The sequence below is a fragment of the Ailuropoda melanoleuca genome, chromosome 9 (assembly GCF_002007445.2).
Source record: "Ailuropoda melanoleuca isolate Jingjing chromosome 9, ASM200744v2, whole genome shotgun sequence".
Taxonomy (NCBI): Eukaryota; Metazoa; Chordata; class Mammalia; order Carnivora; family Ursidae; genus Ailuropoda; species Ailuropoda melanoleuca.
The window spans coordinates 84,698,523-84,717,593 of NC_048226.1; the positions used below are offsets into that span (position 1 = coordinate 84,698,523).

Here is a 19,071-nt window from a genome sequence, read left to right on the forward strand (position 1 = left end):
CCATAGAAACATGATGTGAACCACAAATGCAATCCATTGATGTACTTTTAAAATTTCTAAGAGACACAGTAAAAACAGTAGAAGCAGGTGAAGTTAATCTCAATAATACATTCTAACTCACCATCTCCAAAATATCATTTCAGAATATAGTCCACATGACAGATACCAATCAGCTATTTTATGTTCTTATTTTTCTTTTCTTTTTTTTTTTTAAAAGATTTTATTTATTTATTCGACAGAGATAGAGACAGCTAGCGAGAGAGGGAACACAAGCAGGGGGAGTGGAAGAGGAAGAAGCAGGCTCATAGCGGAGGAGCCTGATGTGGGGCTCGATCCCATAACACTGGGATCACGCCCTGAGCCGAAGGCAGACGCTTAACCGCTGTGCCACCCAGGTACCCCTATGTTCTTATTTTTCTTACTCAATCTTTTAAGTTCAGTGCAGGGACGCTTGGGTGACTCAGCCGATTAGGCATCCAACTCTTGATCTCAGGTCTTGATCTCAGGGTCGTAAGTTCAAGCCCCATATTGGGATCCATGCCCAGCGTGGAGCCTACTTTAAAAAATAATAATAATAAATAAAATAAAATCCAGAGCTCATCTCAATTTGGGCTCTGACACATTTTAAGTGCTTGGCAGCCCCATGTGTCCTGTGGCTGCCATTCTAGAGAGCTGAGCTCTCGACCTTTTTGAATCCAGCACAGGGTAGGGTGGAATCCTGGTGAGTGTGTATGTCATTTTTCAGCCCCTGATCTCAGACATCTTGGTGGTTAAATTCCCAAATGTTTGTGTCAAAGAAGCACCTTGTTATCTATATTTTGCGGTGCCTGTTTGGACAACCCCATAGAGCTGGTTGCCAGCCACACAAGTTTCTGGAATGGCGACAATAATTCTCTCTTCCCCAGCACACTGATTTCACAATCGTATTTTCTTGAGACCTCCTCTGTTTTTTAAATATTCCCTTTGATTTTTAAATATTTCCACAAGTCAGAAATTGTGGAATGCCATCACTTAGGCTGGTTTTGATCTTAGTGGTTTCCTCTTTGCTCAGAAAGGGCTTTTCCAGTATCTAACCCCAAATTCAGGAGCACTTTCTTAAACTTCTGCTCTTCATTGTGGCCTCCTTTGGATTTTTGCTGGCAGGAGGACAATATTATTAATGGTGCATTGCCATTATTGTGACCTATCTTTCAGAGATCTGTGGATCCCTATGTTTATTAATTTCACTTGCATTGGATAAAAGATGAGGTTGTTGTCATTTCTTCTCCGCAGATGTAAAAATTGAGGCCCAAGGACTGTCCAGTTCCATCCCAGGGGAATCAGAGCCGCGTGGCTAGGAGGCATATCTTCTGCCTGCATGACTTTATGTCTAATCCCTCTTGACTTCCAGTCAAGCAGTTTGTTGCAAGGTGTGGGCTACAAATACACAGAAAGCATTTGTTTTTTAAGCTTTTGATTTCATGTCTCCAGACCTGCATTTGGAACAATATCAGGATTGTGTTTTGGTACAAATAACAGAAAATGTAGTCATGATGGCCGGAACAAAGAGGTCCCTCTGCCTCGGGCAAGGAGCTGTTCTGCTGGCGGTTGGGGGTGTGGGTGTGTGGGGGGGAATCCCTGGCTGCTAAGAGGTGGATAAGGCCCCATCTATTTCTGCTGGGCTATTCCTAGAGTTCTCCAGGCCTCATGTCTGCACTGTGGGCGGGAAGAAGATGGAAAGGCAGAGAGGTGTCGCCTAGCAAGGCTTCGCTTTTTATTTAGGAAAGGTTGCCTCTTCCTGAGAGTTACACCTACATCACGTGGGTCAGAACTGTGTCACGTGGTCACCCCTTGGCAGAAGGAGATCAGTGTATCGAATGCTTTTAGCCAGGTACACTTCTTCCCTGGGTAAATAATAAAGGAGGAAGAAAGAGACAGTAGGTTTTGGACAAGCAGCTAGCATTGTCATCCACAAGGACAAATGTCTTTATCATTAAGTAACTATGGAAACCGGGCTTCCAAGGGATAGTTTTCTTCTTGTGTCCATGCATGGAGTTCCTTGTAGCTCTAAGTGAGATTTGAAATAGCTGGGGGTACTGATGTCAATGTCTTAGTTTTAACCACTGCACCATGGTTATCTTAACATTAGGGGGTGCTGGGGTAGACAGGCACTGTCTGTACTATCTTTACTGCCTTTCTGTAAATCTAAAGTGATTTCAAAATATAAAGCTTCTTTTTTAAAAAGTAGGCACGATTTTTCCTGTATCTGTCTTCCTTTTAAAGAAAAGGTGAGTACAGATATAAATGATACAGAAAATAGATGAAGACCGTTTTTTTTTTTTAACTGCTAAATCTCACCACCAATTTCTTACTTTTTTGAACATCCACTTCTTCCTACTTCTAAGGTACCACACTCTTCAGTCTCATAAGGAACACCTGATACATTACTCGACAGTAAAGGACCAGCAGATTCTGTGGTAACCTTTCTGGAAAGAGTTAGAAAATGCCATCTGGGAATAAGGCTTTGGTGGGTGTTCACACCCCATGTTTCTTGGGTAGGGTTTTAATCTGGTACCTCCAACATCCCACTGGATGCTTTTCTCTGTGTTGTTGGCCTTGCTGAATTGATGTGGCTTAGGCTGGATGCCTCTTTGTCTTCCAGACTACCTAGAGTTGCTTCCAGATGCTTCCCCTACGTAGGTGAAGTCTGCAGAGGCTTGTACCTTGGAAAGGTATCTTTCAGGCACTGACAACCTGGGCCCTCAAGGAAACCCACACATGGCCAACATCAATGGGGTGTCCCTGGCCCAGAAACTGTAATAGGCCTTTTATCTATGTCATTCTGTTGTTTCTTCAGCTCATTTTCCAGATGAATACAACTGGAGCTCAAGGCAGTTAAGTAACTTAGTAAAGACCAGGCNCCATGTGTCCTGTGGCTGCCATTCTAGAGAGCTGAGCTCTCGACCTTTTTGAATCCAGCACAGGGTAGGGTGGAATCCTGGTGAGTGTGTATGTCATTTTTCAGCCCCTGATCTCAGACATCTTGGTGGTTAAATTCCCAAATGTTTGTGTCAAAGAAGCACCTTGTTATCTATATTTTGCGGTGCCTGTTTGGACAACCCCATAGAGCTGGTTGCCAGCCACACAAGTTTCTGGAATGGCGACAATAATTCTCTCTTCCCCAGCACACTGATTTCACAATCGTATTTTCTTGAGATCTCCTCTGTTTTTTAAATATTCCCTTTGATTTTTAAATATTTCCACAAGTCAGAAATTGTGGAATGCCATCACTTAGGCTGGTTTTGATCTTAGTGGTTTCCTCTTTGCTCAGAAAGGGCTTTTCCAGTATCTAACCCCAAATTCAGGAGCACTTTCTTAAACTTCTGCTCTTCATTGTGGCCTCCTTTGGATTTTTGCTGGCAGGAGGACAATATTATTAATGGTGCATTGCCATTATTGTGACCTATCTTTCAGAGATCTGTGGATCCCTATGTTTATTAATTTCACTTGCATTGGATAAAAGATGAGGTGGTTGTCATTTCTTCTCCGCAGATGTAAAAATTGAGGCCCAAGGACTGTCCAGTTCCATCCCAGGGGAATCAGAGCCGCGTGGCTAGGAGGCATATCTTCTGCCTGCATGACTTTATGTCTAATCCCTCTTGACTTCCAGTCAAGCAGTTTGTTGCAAGGTGTGGGCTACAAATACACAGAAAGCATTTGTTTTTTAAGCTTTTGATTTCATGTCTCCAGACCTGCATTTGGAACAATATCAGGATTGTGTTTTGGTACAAATAACAGAAAATGTAGTCATGATGGCCGGAACAAAGAGGTCCCTCTGCCTCGGGCAAGGAGCTGTTCTGCTGGCGGTTGGGGGTGTGGGTGTGTGGGGGGGAATCCCTGGCTGCTAAGAGGTGGATAAGGCCCCATCTATTTCTGCTGGGCTATTCCTAGAGTTCTCCAGGCCTCATGTCTGCACTGTGGGCGGGAAGAAGATGGAAAGGCAGAGAGGTGTCGCCTAGCAAGGCTTCGCTTTTTATTTAGGAAAGGTTGCCTCTTCCTGAGAGTTACACCTACATCACGTGGGTCAGAACTGTGTCACGTGGTCACCCCTTGGCAGAAGGAGATCAGTGTATCGAATGCTTTTAGCCAGGTACACTTCTTCCCTGGGCAAATAATAAAGGAGGAAGAAAGAGACAGTAGGTTTTGGACAAGCAGCTAGCATTGTCATCCACAAGGACAAATGTCTTTATCATTAAGTAACTATGGAAACCGGGCTTCCAAGGGATAGTTTTCTTCTTGTGTCCATGCATGGAGTTCCTTGTAGCTCTAAGTGAGATTTGAAATAGCTGGGGGTACTGATGTCAATGTCTTAGTTTTAACCACTGCACCATGGTTATCTTAACATTAGGGGGTGCTGGGGTAGACAGGCACTGTCTGTACTATCTTTACTGCCTTTCTGTAAATCTAAAGTGATTTCAAAATATAAAGCTTCTTTTTTAAAAAGTAGGCACGATTTTTCCTGTATCTGTCTTCCTTTTAAAGAAAAGGTGAGTACAGATATAAATGATACAGAAAATAGATGAAGACCGTTTTTTTTTTTTAACTGCTAAATCTCACCACCAATTTCTTACTTTTTTGAACATCCACTTCTTCCTACTTCTAAGGTACCACACTCTTCAGTCTCATAAGGAACACCTGATACATTACTCGACAGTAAAGGACCAGCAGATTCTGTGGTAACCTTTCTGGAAAGAGTTAGAAAATGCCATCTGGGAATAAGGCTTTGGTGGGTGTTCACACCCCATGTTTCTTGGGTAGGGTTTTAATCTGGTACCTCCAACATCCCACTGGATGCTTTTCTCTGTGTTGTTGGCCTTGCTGAATTGATGTGGCTTAGGCTGGATGCCTCTTTGTCTTCCAGACTACCTAGAGTTGCTTCCAGATGCTTCCCCTACGTAGGTGAAGTCTGCAGAGGCTTGTACCTTGGAAAGGTATCTTTCAGGCACTGACAACCTGGGCCCTCAAGGAAACCCACACATGGCCAACATCAATGGGGTGTCCCTGGCCCAGAAACTGTAATAGGCCTTTTATCTATGTCATTCTGTTGTTTCTTCAGCTCATTTTCCAGATGAATACAACTGGAGCTCAAGGCAGTTAAGTAACTTAGTAAAGACCAGGCATCCAGCACTGGACAAAACATGAGTATCAAAGATGAATCATCTTTGGAGATTCTGGCAGTATTTTCTCAGGCTGAGTGTAATGGATAGTGGAAAAAATTGTCTGTATTATTTGGACAAATACAATGCAGTTCATCATTAAAAAAAAAAAAAGAGTGAAGCTGGTGTTCAGCCCAGGGCCATCTGAGACCAGACCAATGTTTTCTATGTCATCATTCTGTCCTTTCGATGAGCAATTCCAAGGTAATAAACATTCTGGCCTGGTGAAGAGTTTTGTGGAAAATGCGCCCATCCAAACTGCCTTCTGTAAACTAGAGATAAGAATAAAAGAGGATAAGCTGGGTTTTTTGGTGTTTGTAAGCTCATTTACCTCCTCATTGGCATTATTACATTTCTGGATGGGAGAGAGTCTGGAGAGGAGATTAAGGGATACGGTTCCAGAGTTAATCTGTCAGTGTTTCTGCCTTTGTCCTTCCAGTGAATAACTATGGGACCTTGGGCAAGTTTACTTTATATAATCCTGTTTTCTCGTCTGTAAAATGGGAATAATTCTACTGGCTCTCTCTTAGTGCTGCTATGAGAACTCAATGATATAATCATGCATGTTCTCAGCAGAGGGCCTGCCTGGCACCGAGTATCACTCAATAAATGTTAGCCATTGTTACTTTCATTATTGTTATCATCAACATTCTCAGCATCAGATGCCTTGGTGGGTAGAGCTCAATATAAATTCGATGGCCTCATGCATGCTGGTCTTACACAGTATCTTATCCATACTGTGCGCTGAATGTATACATGTTAAATAAATCAACACTGAGGGGCTTTAATTAGGCCTTTGGATTTATGCCAACAATTCCAAAAGATCTAGAACAGAGTCTCAAAATTTTTTCGTTGAATTTTGTATGTGAAGTATCCATTTCCTGGACAAAATAAATTTGTTCTTAGAACTTTGTGCTTATGGTATGATTTAGTCTCTGAAAAACATACCCTTAGTTTTGAGTTTTATCTCTAGCAATGAAGGTTCCAGTCTTTGGAACTCACCCAGCTATTATTTAATGATGCATAGAGAAGAAGAAAACATAATTTGACCTACCTACCATCTGTTTATTACCTTTACATTTCTGGCAATAAGACATAGAAGCTGCAGAAACCTACACAATCACGATTTCAAGTTTTGATTTTCTTCTTTTCTGCTATCTTTACCAGATTACTTTCATCTTTCTTCCTTGTCTCTCTCCCATCTCTCCTCCCTTCAATCAGTTAGGTTAGTGTAATTGGGTTCTAACGTTGCAAATGTGAAGTGTTTTGTTTTAGTAATATCAGTTAATAGGACTTTATACCCTAAAACCAATTTCCGTTTTCATATCCTCTTCTTAATGTTGTCAGTGCTCAGGAAGTAATAATTTTAGTTCTCTGACTCACTGTTGTTATTGCTGTTTGAAGAGTTTTGTATCCCAAGCACCTAGCTCTGTCCTTACGTGGCATAGGCACTTAAACACAATTGCTTAATGTTCTTGAATCAAGGACTTTTGCCGCTTTAGGAAACAGTGCTCTTTCAACTTCTGCATTCCTTTCGGATGGTTTGAGATGGGTAATTATGGCCGTAAGTATAGCTCAGATTAAAAAAAAATAGCTGTAATCTTCTGTTGTAGTTCGTTCTCAGTGCATGTTTTCCACCAAACACATGATTAAAAAGCATGATATGAATGAATATTTTTTAGTCTTGACAGTTTTTTAAATCTGCAGCCTACTAAGTGACATGAGTTGCTTGGACTCTGAAGGACAGTGACAGCAGGAGCAGGGAGGCCAGAGTGCAGAGCCTTTGCTGGATGCGTGAGACCACTGAAAGCTTTGGACTTATTGGCAGAGAAGGTGCAGCATTTTCCTATGCAGAATTTATTTGCCTTTTAGAAACCCGAAGTCTGAGGACTAGATCTGCCACCTGTTTAGCCTTGAGGCTTGTCAGTACTCTTAGGCAAAGTCTGCAGGCGCTAAGTGTCCTTTCATGAGGAGGTACAGGGATCAGTAGATGAGAAAGCAAGCGAGAGGACATGGAGTGAGGAGTAGGGTGGAGTGACAGCCTTGGTGGCCCAGAATGATCCTTCACCCACCCTGGCACCCTGGGGGAAGCAGTGAGCCACACCCACCTTTGCGGAGGGGAGGATGATGATGAAGAGGGTGCTAATCATGACAGCCAGCGAGGGTGTCCTCTCTTAAAGGTGACCTGGAAGACATTTTAGCTTTGGCCCCAGTTTACATGGGTAGTATGGTGCCCCCCCACCTCATCCTTGCTGATCGTTCTTCTTCACTGTAATAGCCATTATCCTACCCCCTGCCCCCGTCTTTCACTCTGCTAAGTTACTTTTGTGATCCCAGATCCAAGACCGCCCTTTAAAAAAGTTTGATGGGGGCACCTGGGTGGCTCTGTCGGTTAAGCGGCTGACTCTTGATATGGGCTCAGTCATGATCTCGGGGTCCTGGGATCAAGCCCCCTGCCCCAGTTGGGGGGCTCTGCGCTCAGCGGGGAGTCTGCTTGAGATTCTCTCTCTCCCTCCCTCTACTTCCCCTCCTCCCCCACTCGCACTCTCTCAAAAAAATAAATAAATCTTTAAAAAATTAAAAAATAAATAAATTAAAAGGTCTGATGAAATGCCATCCAGAGAGCAGTTGGTGACTGACTGCACATGCTCTCCCCCCAACTCCCTCCCACCCCCCTTATCACACTGCTGGATTCAGTTGGCTTACTTCACGATGCCTCTTGTGTTATGCCATTTGCCAGCAAACATTTCAAGGATGAACAAAAGTATGTGACCTTCCTCCCTCCAACTAGATAAGTAGCTTAAAATGTCTTTTATATTCAGCTGAATTTGTAGGTTTCAAGATGATAGATTTTTATATTCATCTTTAGATTACATGTGTCAGTGGAGTAGAAGCCAATTTCCCCTTATAGATAATCACTTTGTAAGGTCTCTTTCTGTTGCTAAAGTCATCCTAATAACTTATAAGAGAAAAATGTAGCCACATTGTCCACAAAAAGAAGAATATATGTATGTCACTTTATTATTTTGGTAGACTACATGACATTTCTCTCATGCTTTCTGAAAAGTAAAGGCATGCAGTGAATTAGGATCTCTTTTCTTTTACCAAGTATCAACAACATTGTGAGCCTAGTGCTTCTAGAACCCCCACTTTCCTAAGCAATTAGATCCTCTTGTATTTATGTGGCTTCAGCTTTCTGGCTGTGTCTGCTTTTCCTCTTATTTTGTGTCTGATTTAATACCAAGCCAAGTCAAGCCCCTTGGGACTGCCACCCATCTGAAAAGGAAGTCTTCGTAAGTCCCAGAAATTATAAATTGAATGGATAAATAATTATCACTTTTTTTTTTAAAGATTTTATTTATTTATTTGACAGAGAGAGACAGCCAGTGAGAGAGGGAACACAAGCAGGGGGAGTGGGAGAGGGAAGAAGCAGGCTCCTAGTGGAGAAGCCTGATGTGGGGCTCGATCCCTGAATGCTGGGATCACGCCCTGAGCCAAAGGCAGACGCTTAACGACTGTGCCACCCAGGCGCCCCTAATTATCACTTTTCAATGACAGCCGTAATTGAAACTAGAAAACTAGAAAACCAGATATTGAATGTCAGCTTTGAATATTCTCTTATTTTTTCCTGGTTAGAGGTTCATATTCTCAAGGAGCTAAGAACGAAATTTGTAAAATTGTTTATGTCACAACATTTACTTTAAATAAAAGTTCTCTATAGTGTTGGGATCTGAGAAGTAAAGAATTGGAAAAACCTCAAGATTTAGAGCCACAATCACCATCCCCCAAAAGATTTTTCCTTTCTTCTCTTTAATTTCTCCCCCCCCCCAAAGTTTAGGTTATTTCTTCTGTGTTTACCAAGGAGTAAGTCGCCTATGTGGTGAATGGCTTTTGTATTTAATATAGTGAATGTCATGTTAAAAGTGTAGGAAGAATCAACTCTTTATCTGGAATAAAAACTATATGTCATTTAGCCATTGTTTATTTCTTGAGACTCTACATATGTAATTTATGGCTATAAAAATGGCTTTCTTAATCTAGTTACTTCCTTAAACATCCTGTGTCTTAACTGACTCCTTTATTTCTTGCTTTCCTCAGACTCCTGAGGTTTAGCTGTCTTCCACTGGGACACTTGCCAACCTTGACCTGGATATCTGGTTAAGATTTCATATTTTTCATGAATGAAAAGGTGGCAGACCTGTGTGTGGTAGATGGCCAAAATAGTCTTTGAAAGAAGGGCAGAAGAGACAGAAGAAATAGGTTCTGTGCAGGAACTTAAATGACCGAAGGCTAAAGTCAGTCTTTAGGAGTCTAAGAACAAGAAGACTTAAACCACTCCATTTCAGATGACATTCCAAATCCCTCACGTCCATTATCCTATTTCTCCTTCACAGCAAAGCCGTGCAAAGGTAAAAGTTGAGTAAGTTGCCCAAAGCACTCTGCTAGTCAGGTGGGCAGAACTGGGATCAAAACTGAGGTCAGCTAACTCTAGTACCTTTGCTTTTTATTGAGTAATATTAGTTTCTAAAAGTTATTGAGCCTACGAGAGTGTTTAATGAAGTCCCAACTTAATTGTTTTGGTCTTCTCTGAAGCAATGTCTCTTTTAGCAGACTTTGGTTTTGATGAGTTTGAAAGGATGAGCAGAGGAGGTGTCATATTCCAGTCACCGTGCTAAGATAGACAGCTGGGCTGGTGTGCGACGCTTAGTAGGTGCTCACATTGTTGGATAAATGAATAGATGCCACGAGTGACTAATTGATGCTATAAGTACGCTGTCTACCTGCACTCTTGAAGCTTTTGTGCCTGCAGTTATCTGTGTTACACCTGAGGCTGTGCTCACAAACAAAGCAAATGCATGAAATTCAGTGTTCGTGTCATTAAACTTTTAATGGGAGAGAGAAAAAAAAAAGAACCCTTTTAAAGGCAAAATAATTCGTTGAAAACAATGCAGGTGACACATGCAATTGTCACTTTTCTATTCTGAGGGGAGAATTGGACTCCATCTGTTCCAGCCACACAGCTGGGGGATGATCACATGGAGACATTCGTTTTCACAGAATGCGGCTGCGCCTGAGGCTCTAAAATCCAAATAAGCCCTTGAACATTGAAGTGGAGCGTTAAATATAGTGTGTCATAAAATTGGATTCCCATAAGCCAAACGGCATCATCATCAGTACGTGATGGTAACTGTAAACATAACAACCGTGATCGTAAAATAATAAAGGTGTAATTTTTCGAGTTCTTACAATCCACTTGGCATTATGCTCATCAGGTGTGGTCTTCTATCTCATCCAGTTTTTGTTTTCCCTGATTCGGTCACATTTAAGGTCATTTGCCCTGTTGGAGAGGGAATGTGACGAATAAGGACAATTTGAATTTAACCCTTTCATCTTATCTCAGATGCCAAATTTACCCTCTGAGCTGTACGCGGCGGAGAGCTGGGGAGGTGGTGAATGAAGCATGGGTATGACTTCCACTCTAGGTCTTGGTATTTAAAGCCTGAGGAGATTAAATTGGTAGTCAAATTTTCACTTCAATTTAAAATACTTTTTAAAGTATTTTTAGCCATTCTGGAATTTGTTTGAATTTAGAGTGTTTTTCTGGATTTATTTATACCAGAGCCAATGTTTTGTATAATTCACAGTCCAAATAGAAAGCAGTAGATATTAATAAATGTATACAGAACTGTATATTTTCAGGTTGTAATTTAAGATTCGACTTGAAGATTTAAAAATTTCAATAAACTCAGAAAAGTTTGCCAGAAATAAATAACTTCTCTACAAAATTTTATTATAGTATTATTGAATGTAGTGATATAGTAAATTTATATAAAAATTTGACTATCCTCAAAAGAACCACTATTTGTAGATATCGTATTAAAGTATAATTGGCTCATCTCTTGGTCCAGGATGCATTCAGCATCTCCTGAATCCAAGAATGCATTATTTATTAAGAACATTGCAGAACTACCACTGAATTAAGTATATTTGTCTTTGTGGCCAACATCATTCATTTAGCTAAAGTGACTAGTTTGTCACCATTTAAAGACAGCAAAACACCCATATGAATCGTTAAGTTAAAAGTTGGCAGGGGGACCCTCTTAATAGGGACCCACCTTTCTGAGACTTGAATAGTCATGTAACCAGAATTACTCACAGCAAATGTGCATGATAAATACAGCTATAACCCTAGATTGCATTTGTCAGTGTTGAGCCAGCAGGGATGTGATGCTATTTGTGAAATACCTAGAGACGCTGCTGTACTGGTTACCATTACTGATAAATGAGTTAATATGATTCTCAGTGGGTTGTGTTAGTTTATTTTCCTAGTGATTTACAGAATTTTAAATTTCACATTTCAAAAAAAATTGCCAAGAATGAGTACTTAAAACCCTTTTATCCCTTTTTACCATCATTTCATAAATTATAGGACAAAAAAATGTACACAGCATGTAGTCAACCTAAGTCAATAAATGTGAGTTGAATAAATGGATGGATGAATGGACAACAAGAATGTTGTGATGGTATCATTTCAGAATAAAGGAAAGGGTCTAAATGGAACATATTTAGTTTTAGGAAAGACAAATGCATTGTACTTAATGTTCCAATTTCCCATGGCCCACTAACCTCTTCATGACATACCACAAATCCACACCCTGGTTTAGGGAGAACTGTTGTATAGACTAGCCACTAAATAGTTTGAAGTTAGCTGTGTTCTGGACATATTGCTTATCTGACTACCCATGATAGACTATTCACTGCCAGTCTTTTACTGAGCACATACTCTAAGCCAAACACATGGTAGTCTAGGATTTCAGGTTGCCAGAATGATTAAGACACAGTCTGGGGCCTCAAGCAGAGTGACTTGGTTGGAAGAAAGAGATGGGCTCCCCCCTCCCAAAACAAGCAAACAAACAAACAAACACATGACATGTGGTCTCTGTATTTATTTTTCAGCTCTCTGTGAGTCTATATTTATTTCAAAATCAAAAGTTTAAAAATGAATGGAGGTATGGATATGGGACTAGCACTTTGCTGGGCACTGGGACACATGACTACATGAAGCCATGATCACTGTCCCAGAGAGCCTAGGGTTGAGTGGACAAGGCTGAGAATTGAACGGGCAATGTGGGCACAGTGTGGTAAGTACTCAGCGGGAGGTTACATAGGGGCTCGGACAACACGAGGAAGAGTATGACTTTAGGTCAGAGGTGAGGTCAGGCAAAGCTCCCCCAGAGGAATTGGTTAGCAAATTTTTAAAGTGCATGGCACGTGGAAAAAATTTGGGACAGTGTGTGGACTATAAGGTCATGTGGCATCTAGAGAATTACACTCTTTCCAAAGACTTTTGCCCCTGTTGGATGGAGTCTTCTGGCTGCGGTGCGCCATGGCCAGGACTCCAGGCATATTGGTCTGTTGTTTCTCCTTCCCAGTGTCCAACAAGCACCCGTTCGTGGACAGCAACCTTCTCTACCAGTTCAGAATGAACTTCCGGCGGAGGCGCAGACTGATGGAACTGCTCAATGAAAAATCGCCCTCCTCTCAGGAAACTCACGACAGCCCCTTCTGCCTGAGGAAGCAGAGCCATGACAATCGGAAATCTACCAGTTTTATGTCCGGTATGTCAGTTTCATTGTGCATGCGACCACGTGCATTTGTCTTTTGAGAACTAGTACAGTAGTAACTCACCTTTGTGAAATGCTGTTCTCCAGCAGCTTTTTATTTGTTCATAATCGAGAAGTATGAAAAAAAAAAAAAACCCAAAACCTAGCATGACCAAATTCTTCCTGGGCAGTCCATTTCGATGTCATGAAGACTGTTTTATTAAATTACGTATTTGTGTGATAGAGGGCTTCTTAAGCTCTCACTCTACCTTATTTACTTTTCATTTATAAATGATTCTTACATATCATTAATGATCCAGTGTTCCAAATCACAGTACCAAAAAGCTGTATGTTTTAATGGTGAATAAAGACTTTTGAGGGCATATTCAAGTAAAAGGCAACTGATTGTCAATCCATCGCAAAGGTGTGACGCAGAACAAAACAAAACAGTGAAAAGCAAGCAGAGGAGCTCATAAAGCCTAGGATGTCCCACGGAAGGTCAAACAGTCCCATATTTACAGTGACGCCTACCGGAAATGATGCCGACAGGCGTCCTCGAAGATAACCCAGCTCATCCAGAAAAGTTAACTTGGTGCTTAAAGGCGTATCTTCAAACCCTCTGAAAACTTGGCATGGATTGACCCAAAAAACTGGTTGGCCTAAGGTTTAGACAGTCTGGGCTTCACCTGCAACTCAGGGCACAGTGAAAATGTGTGTCTTGGTTATTTACGGCAGGTGGCGGTGAGGACACTTGCAGCTACATTGAGACCTCTCTGTGCCTCTGGCCCTGAGCTAAGCTTGCTTGCATGAGTTTTCCTCTTGAATTCTCACTATATCCTAAAATGAAGGACTTTTCTTGTCCCCATTTTATGGGTGGAGAAGCTGAGGCATGGACCAGTGGAGGGGATCACCCAAGGTTACACAGCCAGAAAGGGGTGGACGGAGATGGATCTCACACCAGTTCTGTCTTAACTCTAGCGCTTCCGTTATGCCGTCTCTGCCCCAATCACTCTCGTCCCTGGCTCTGCAGAGATGGCTAGGATGCAAGAAAGAATGAGAAGCAAGAGCCCCTCAGGAAAAGTGAGCACTAGCAGCCCTTTGGGAGCCCAGTCTGTACTCAGACACACCCCAGTCGTGTGTCCCCTCGGGCTGCAGCCTTCTGCAAATGCAGGGTAACTGTTCCCCTTCTTTCTAGCACTAAGGTTTGCCTGTTTCTCGTGAGCCTGGTAGACCCGAAAAGTGACAATGATGAGAAGGAGGACAGAGGGGCTGTGGTCATCATAAAAGCCAGCGTTTATTTTGTGCTTCCCATGTTCCAGGCACTGAGCGGGGACTCTCCACGGCTTCTGTCATTTGACCATACACCTTCCTCTCTCCTCTCCCTGGTGGAGAGCCACTCACTCTATGGCAAAGAGAACCAGATCAGAGCCTAAACTGCTGCCGCACGTACACTTTCAGAGCTAAACATGCGGTATTGTGTTTTAATCTCCTTCTTCCACGGCTCTGGTTGATTAAATCAGGAGGTGTTTCTTATTACTGTCAATCCGTTTTGTGTCTAGCCAGCAGTTAATTTACATCCTTCCCGGGACTGCTCAGCATGGGCTCAGTCGTTCTTGAAATAACATTTTATGTGCCTGAGTACATGTCTGGGACCCAGATTCTCCTTGGGCTCTCCTACAATTCTTACAGGATTATTCTCACAGCATGTCATCCTTGCTGCTGGCCTACAGTCTTTCATGGTTATTACTCTAGAAAGTCCCCTCCTTGTGCCAGTCTTGTGAGACTGCATTATTCCCACTTCACAGCTGAGGAAGTTGAGGCTCCGAGAACCAAAACAAGTGGCCCCAGGTTATGCTACCAGTGAGTGGCAGGGTGCGCTTCAAATTCTTGCCTTTCTTTCTTTCTTTCTCCCTTTCTTTTCTTTCTTTCTTTTTCTTTCTTTCTCTCTTTCTTTCTCTCTTTCTTTCTCTCTTTCTTTCTCTCTTTCTTTCTTTCTTTCTTTCTTTCAGAGAGAGCGTGAGCGATATCATGAGCAGAGGGGAGGGGTAGAGGGAGAAGCCGACTCCCCGCTGAGCAGGGAGCCCCATGCAGGAATCGATCCCATGACCCGAGCTAAAGGCAGACTCAGTGACTGAGCCACCCAGGTGCCCAGATTCTTGCATTTCTGACTCCCAGGCCAGGGTGCCCGTTCCTGGCCTGTGTGACTCGCCGGCTGCATCGGGCAGCTGAGAGCCGCGTGCTCTAGGGACCCGCGGCGCGCGCGCTCACGACTGTGTTTCCGGCCCGCGCAGTCAGCCCCAGCAAGGAGATCAAGATCGTGTCGGCCGTGCGGAGGAGCAGCATGAGCAGCTGCGGCAGCAGTGGCTATTTCAGCAGCAGCCCCACGCTCAGCAGCAGCCCCCCGGTGCTCTGCAACCCCAAGTCCGGTGAGTGGCCGAAAGGCAGCCCCCTTTCTGGCGGTGACGGTGGGGGCGGGGCAGATGTGCACGCGGGGTCCCCCGGGCCGCAGATTCCCGGATGGGGGAGACTCGTGTGTGGGAATCTCGTTAAGGCGTGCTCTTGGGGCCAACGCCCGTCGCATGGAAGGGAAGCATGTAGGTTTGTGCAGAGGGAGAATCAGGCTGCCCCACGGACTCCCTAGGGGAGCTCTGGAATTGGGATGGCCCTTCAGAGTTGTCCCAGCTTGGGGTGAGGTGGCCAGGCCTTTCAGCCCTCATGGTGACCAGTCATTAGATGCTGGCTGCCCCTGGGAGAAGGGCATGACTTTGGGCAAGGCAGCTCTTTTCAGAGGTGGTTCCAAAGACAGTCGAAGATATCAGCAGTCCCGGCAGCTGGGAGAAGCCCCGCAGTCCTAAAGAGGATTTGAGCCTATGCAAAGGTCTTTTGGGTCCCAGCACCCCCAAAGAAGAGGCACGGATCTGTGCAAACCCAACTCTTTCTGAAAATGACTCTTGGTGCCTAGCAGTTTCAAATCCTACTCATTGGCCTCCATAGTCTTTATATTCCAGAAGAAGAAGTCTATGCACAAAGACTGTTGATGAGTTTGTGGTTAGAAACAATTCTTCCTTGACCCAATCAGTTCTTCAGCCCACAGGATCCTGTAATGCACGGATACCACCTGCTTCTCGCTGCCCCTTACCCACCTCTCTCCCAGGATTAGATCGGTGGTCCATCATGCTGATAATCACTGCCTTGAAAACACCCTCAACTCCCTCTGTTTCATACCCTGTCCACCCTTAGTCTAGTGTGTCGCCTTCAGGGAAGGGACTGTTTTCGTTATGCTCATGTTGTTCCCTCATCACCACATTTGGGGATACAAAGGCGGAAGGTCATGACCCCTTCCCTCAGTGAACATATCGTGTCTCTGCCGGGGGAAAACACATGTTAGTGAGACTAAGGACAAATAGATGTTGTTCAAAGGGCTTTAGGAGAAAACTGTTATCTGAGGCTGTTATCTAGGCGAGAGGATATTTTACTTAATCTAACAATTTTTTTGCTACCTTCTGGAGGCTTAGCAGGAAGAATAAAATCTTAACCTGCAGCACATGAATGAAGAAACTGGTTTCCACACTCATTCTGTCTGGAAAATCATTGAGCCCCCATTTGCAACCAGGCTTTTCAATTAATGGAACACTGCTGATAAGGTAGAATGAGAAAGAAGAACTGTATTCTTAGAAATAGGCTTTTTGAAGCCCCTGGTCGAAATCTGACAGGTTGACCTGAAGTTAGAAACAGAAGGGTTCAGAAGATATGAACAGACACTTTTCCAATGAAGACATACAAATGGCTAACAGACACATGAAAAAATGTTCAAAAATTAGCCATCAGGGAAATTCAAATCAAAACCACACTGAGATACCACCTTACGCCAGTTAGAATGGCAAAGATAGACAAGGCAAGAAACAACAATTGTTGGAGAGGATGTGGAGAAAGGGGATCCCTCCTACATTGTTGGTGGGAATGCAAGTTGGTACAGCCACTCTGGAAAACAGTGTGGAGGTCCCTTAAAAAGTTAAAAATTGAACTACCCTATGACCCAGCCATTGCACTACTGGGTGTTTACCCCAAAGATACAGACGTAGTAAAGAGAAGGGCCATATGCACCCCAATGTTCATAGCTGCATTGTCCACAATAGCCAAATCATGGAAGGAGCCGAGATGCCCTTCAACAGATGACTGGATTAAGAAGCTGTGGTCCATATATACAATGGAATATTACTCAGCTATCAGAAAGAACGAATTCTCAACATTTGCTGCAACATGGACGGCACTGGAGGAGATAATGCTAAGTGAAATAAGTCAAGCAGAGAAAGACAATTATCATATGATTTCTCTCATCTATGGAACATAAGAACTAGGAAGATCTGTAGGGGAAGAAAGGAATAAAGAAAGGGGGGGTAAGCAGAAGGGGGAATGAAGCATGAGAGACTATGGACTCTGAGAAACAAACTGAGGGCTTCAGAGCGGAGGGGGGTGGGGGAATGGGATAGGCTGGTGATGGGTAGTAAGGAGGGCACATATTGCATGGTGCACTGGGTGTTATACACAACTAATGAATCATGGAACTTTACATCAAAAACCAGGGATGTACTGTATGGTGACTAACATAATATAATAAAAAAATATTAAAAAAAAAAGAAACAGAAGAGTTCGGTTTCAGGAAGGGGTCAGCCACGCTAAAGCCATTTTTCGTGCTTTTGATTGCATACAATGGGAGAGTAAGAACAAAGTGTTAATTACTTAAATGAACTACACATCCACCGTTCCTGAGGTGGGTTTGCATTGTTTCCTCTTTCTCCTTGCCCCTTAGCTCAAAGGGAAAAGTTTGCTGATAAGCAGTCAGCAAAGAAAGGTCAGGTTGCCTTTCTTGGGTCTCAGGTTGTGGTTGTCTGAATCGTGGTTCGTAAGTCCTACATCTTACCCGTATTCTGACAAGCTTCTCCCTCACTCTTGGGAGGGTTCCCAGGGTGTGATTTTTTTTTTCTCAAGCAGATAAGTAGGCCTTCACAGTAAGGTATTTAAAATTAATCATTAGATTTACATATGCATGTATTTTTTTTTAGTACTGTGTATAAATGCCCTAAGCCAGACCAGGAAAAAAAAAAAAAAGCTACCAGATAATACCATGATTGGTGCCCTTGTGATGAGTAAATACCTTCTGAAAGACAAAAAAAGAGAGAGCTAAAGGATAATTCCATGGGATTCAAGATTACTATATTTTTCAACAGAACAAAGAGAACATGTATTAAAATAAATAATTTATAATTTATTTTATTTTATTAGCGTGGTGGTCAAATATTACAGTACAGTGTGATTCAAAACCGTGAGGAGCTATCATCTCACACCTGTTAGAATGGCTATTGTCAAAAAGACCGAAAATAACAAGTGTTAACAAGGTTGGGGAGGAAAGGGATACCCTGTGCACTGTTGGTGGGAGCGTAAATTGGTGAAGCCACTGTGGAAAACAGTGGGGGGGGGTCCTCAAAAAACTGAAAATAGAACTATCATATAATCCAGCAATTCCACTTCTGGGTATTTATCCAAAGGTAGGAAAACACAAGCTTGAATTGTTTTCCACACCCCATGTTCGTCAGCATTGTTTACAATAGCCAAGACTTGGAAACAACCTAAGGGTCCATGGATAGATGAATGGATAAAGAAGATGAGGTATATATACACAACAGAATATCATTCAGCCATTAAAAAAAAAAAGGAAATCCTTCCATTTGCAACAACATGGATGGATTTTGAGGGCATTATGCGATGTGAAATAATTCAAACAGAAAGACAAATATGGGGTCTTACTTATATGTGGAATGAAAAGGGGATAAAAACCCAAACTCACATATACAGGGAACAGATTGGTTGTTGTCAGAGGAATGGGTGAAGAGGTCAAACAGTACAAATTTCCCGTTATAAAATAGATAAGCCCCGACAGTGTTATATACTGCATGGTCACTATAGTTATAATACTGTATTGTATATTTCTTTAAGATTTGTTTATTTATTTTGGTGTTATACTTTATTTTTTATTTATTTAAATCCAATTAGCCAAGGTAGAGTACATCATTGGTTTTTGATATAATGTTCAATGACTGATCAGTTCAGTATGCTACCCAGTGCTCATATATTGTGTATTTCGAAGTTGCTAAGAAAATAAATCTTTTTTTTTTTTAAAGATTTTATTTATTTATTTGAAGTTGTAACTATGTGAGTTAATAGGGTGTTAACTGTGGGGCGCCTGGGTGGCACAGCGGCTGGGCGTCTGCCTT

The 19,071-nt window shown here is 42.6% G+C and overlaps 1 protein-coding gene across 2 annotated transcripts in view; it reads left to right on the forward strand.

The window, feature by feature from the left end:
- Nucleotides 1–19,071, forward strand: part of DEPTOR (DEP domain containing MTOR interacting protein) — a 137,282-nt gene that overhangs the window by 79,754 nt on the left and 38,457 nt on the right. For both annotated transcript variants that reach the window (XM_019806265.2, XM_002925531.4), the window contains exons 5-6: nt 12,629–12,814; nt 15,091–15,225. In XM_019806265.2, coding sequence (XP_019661824.1) covers nt 12,629–12,814; nt 15,091–15,225 — 321 coding nt within the window. The remainder of the gene's footprint in view (nt 1–12,628; nt 12,815–15,090; nt 15,226–19,071) is intronic.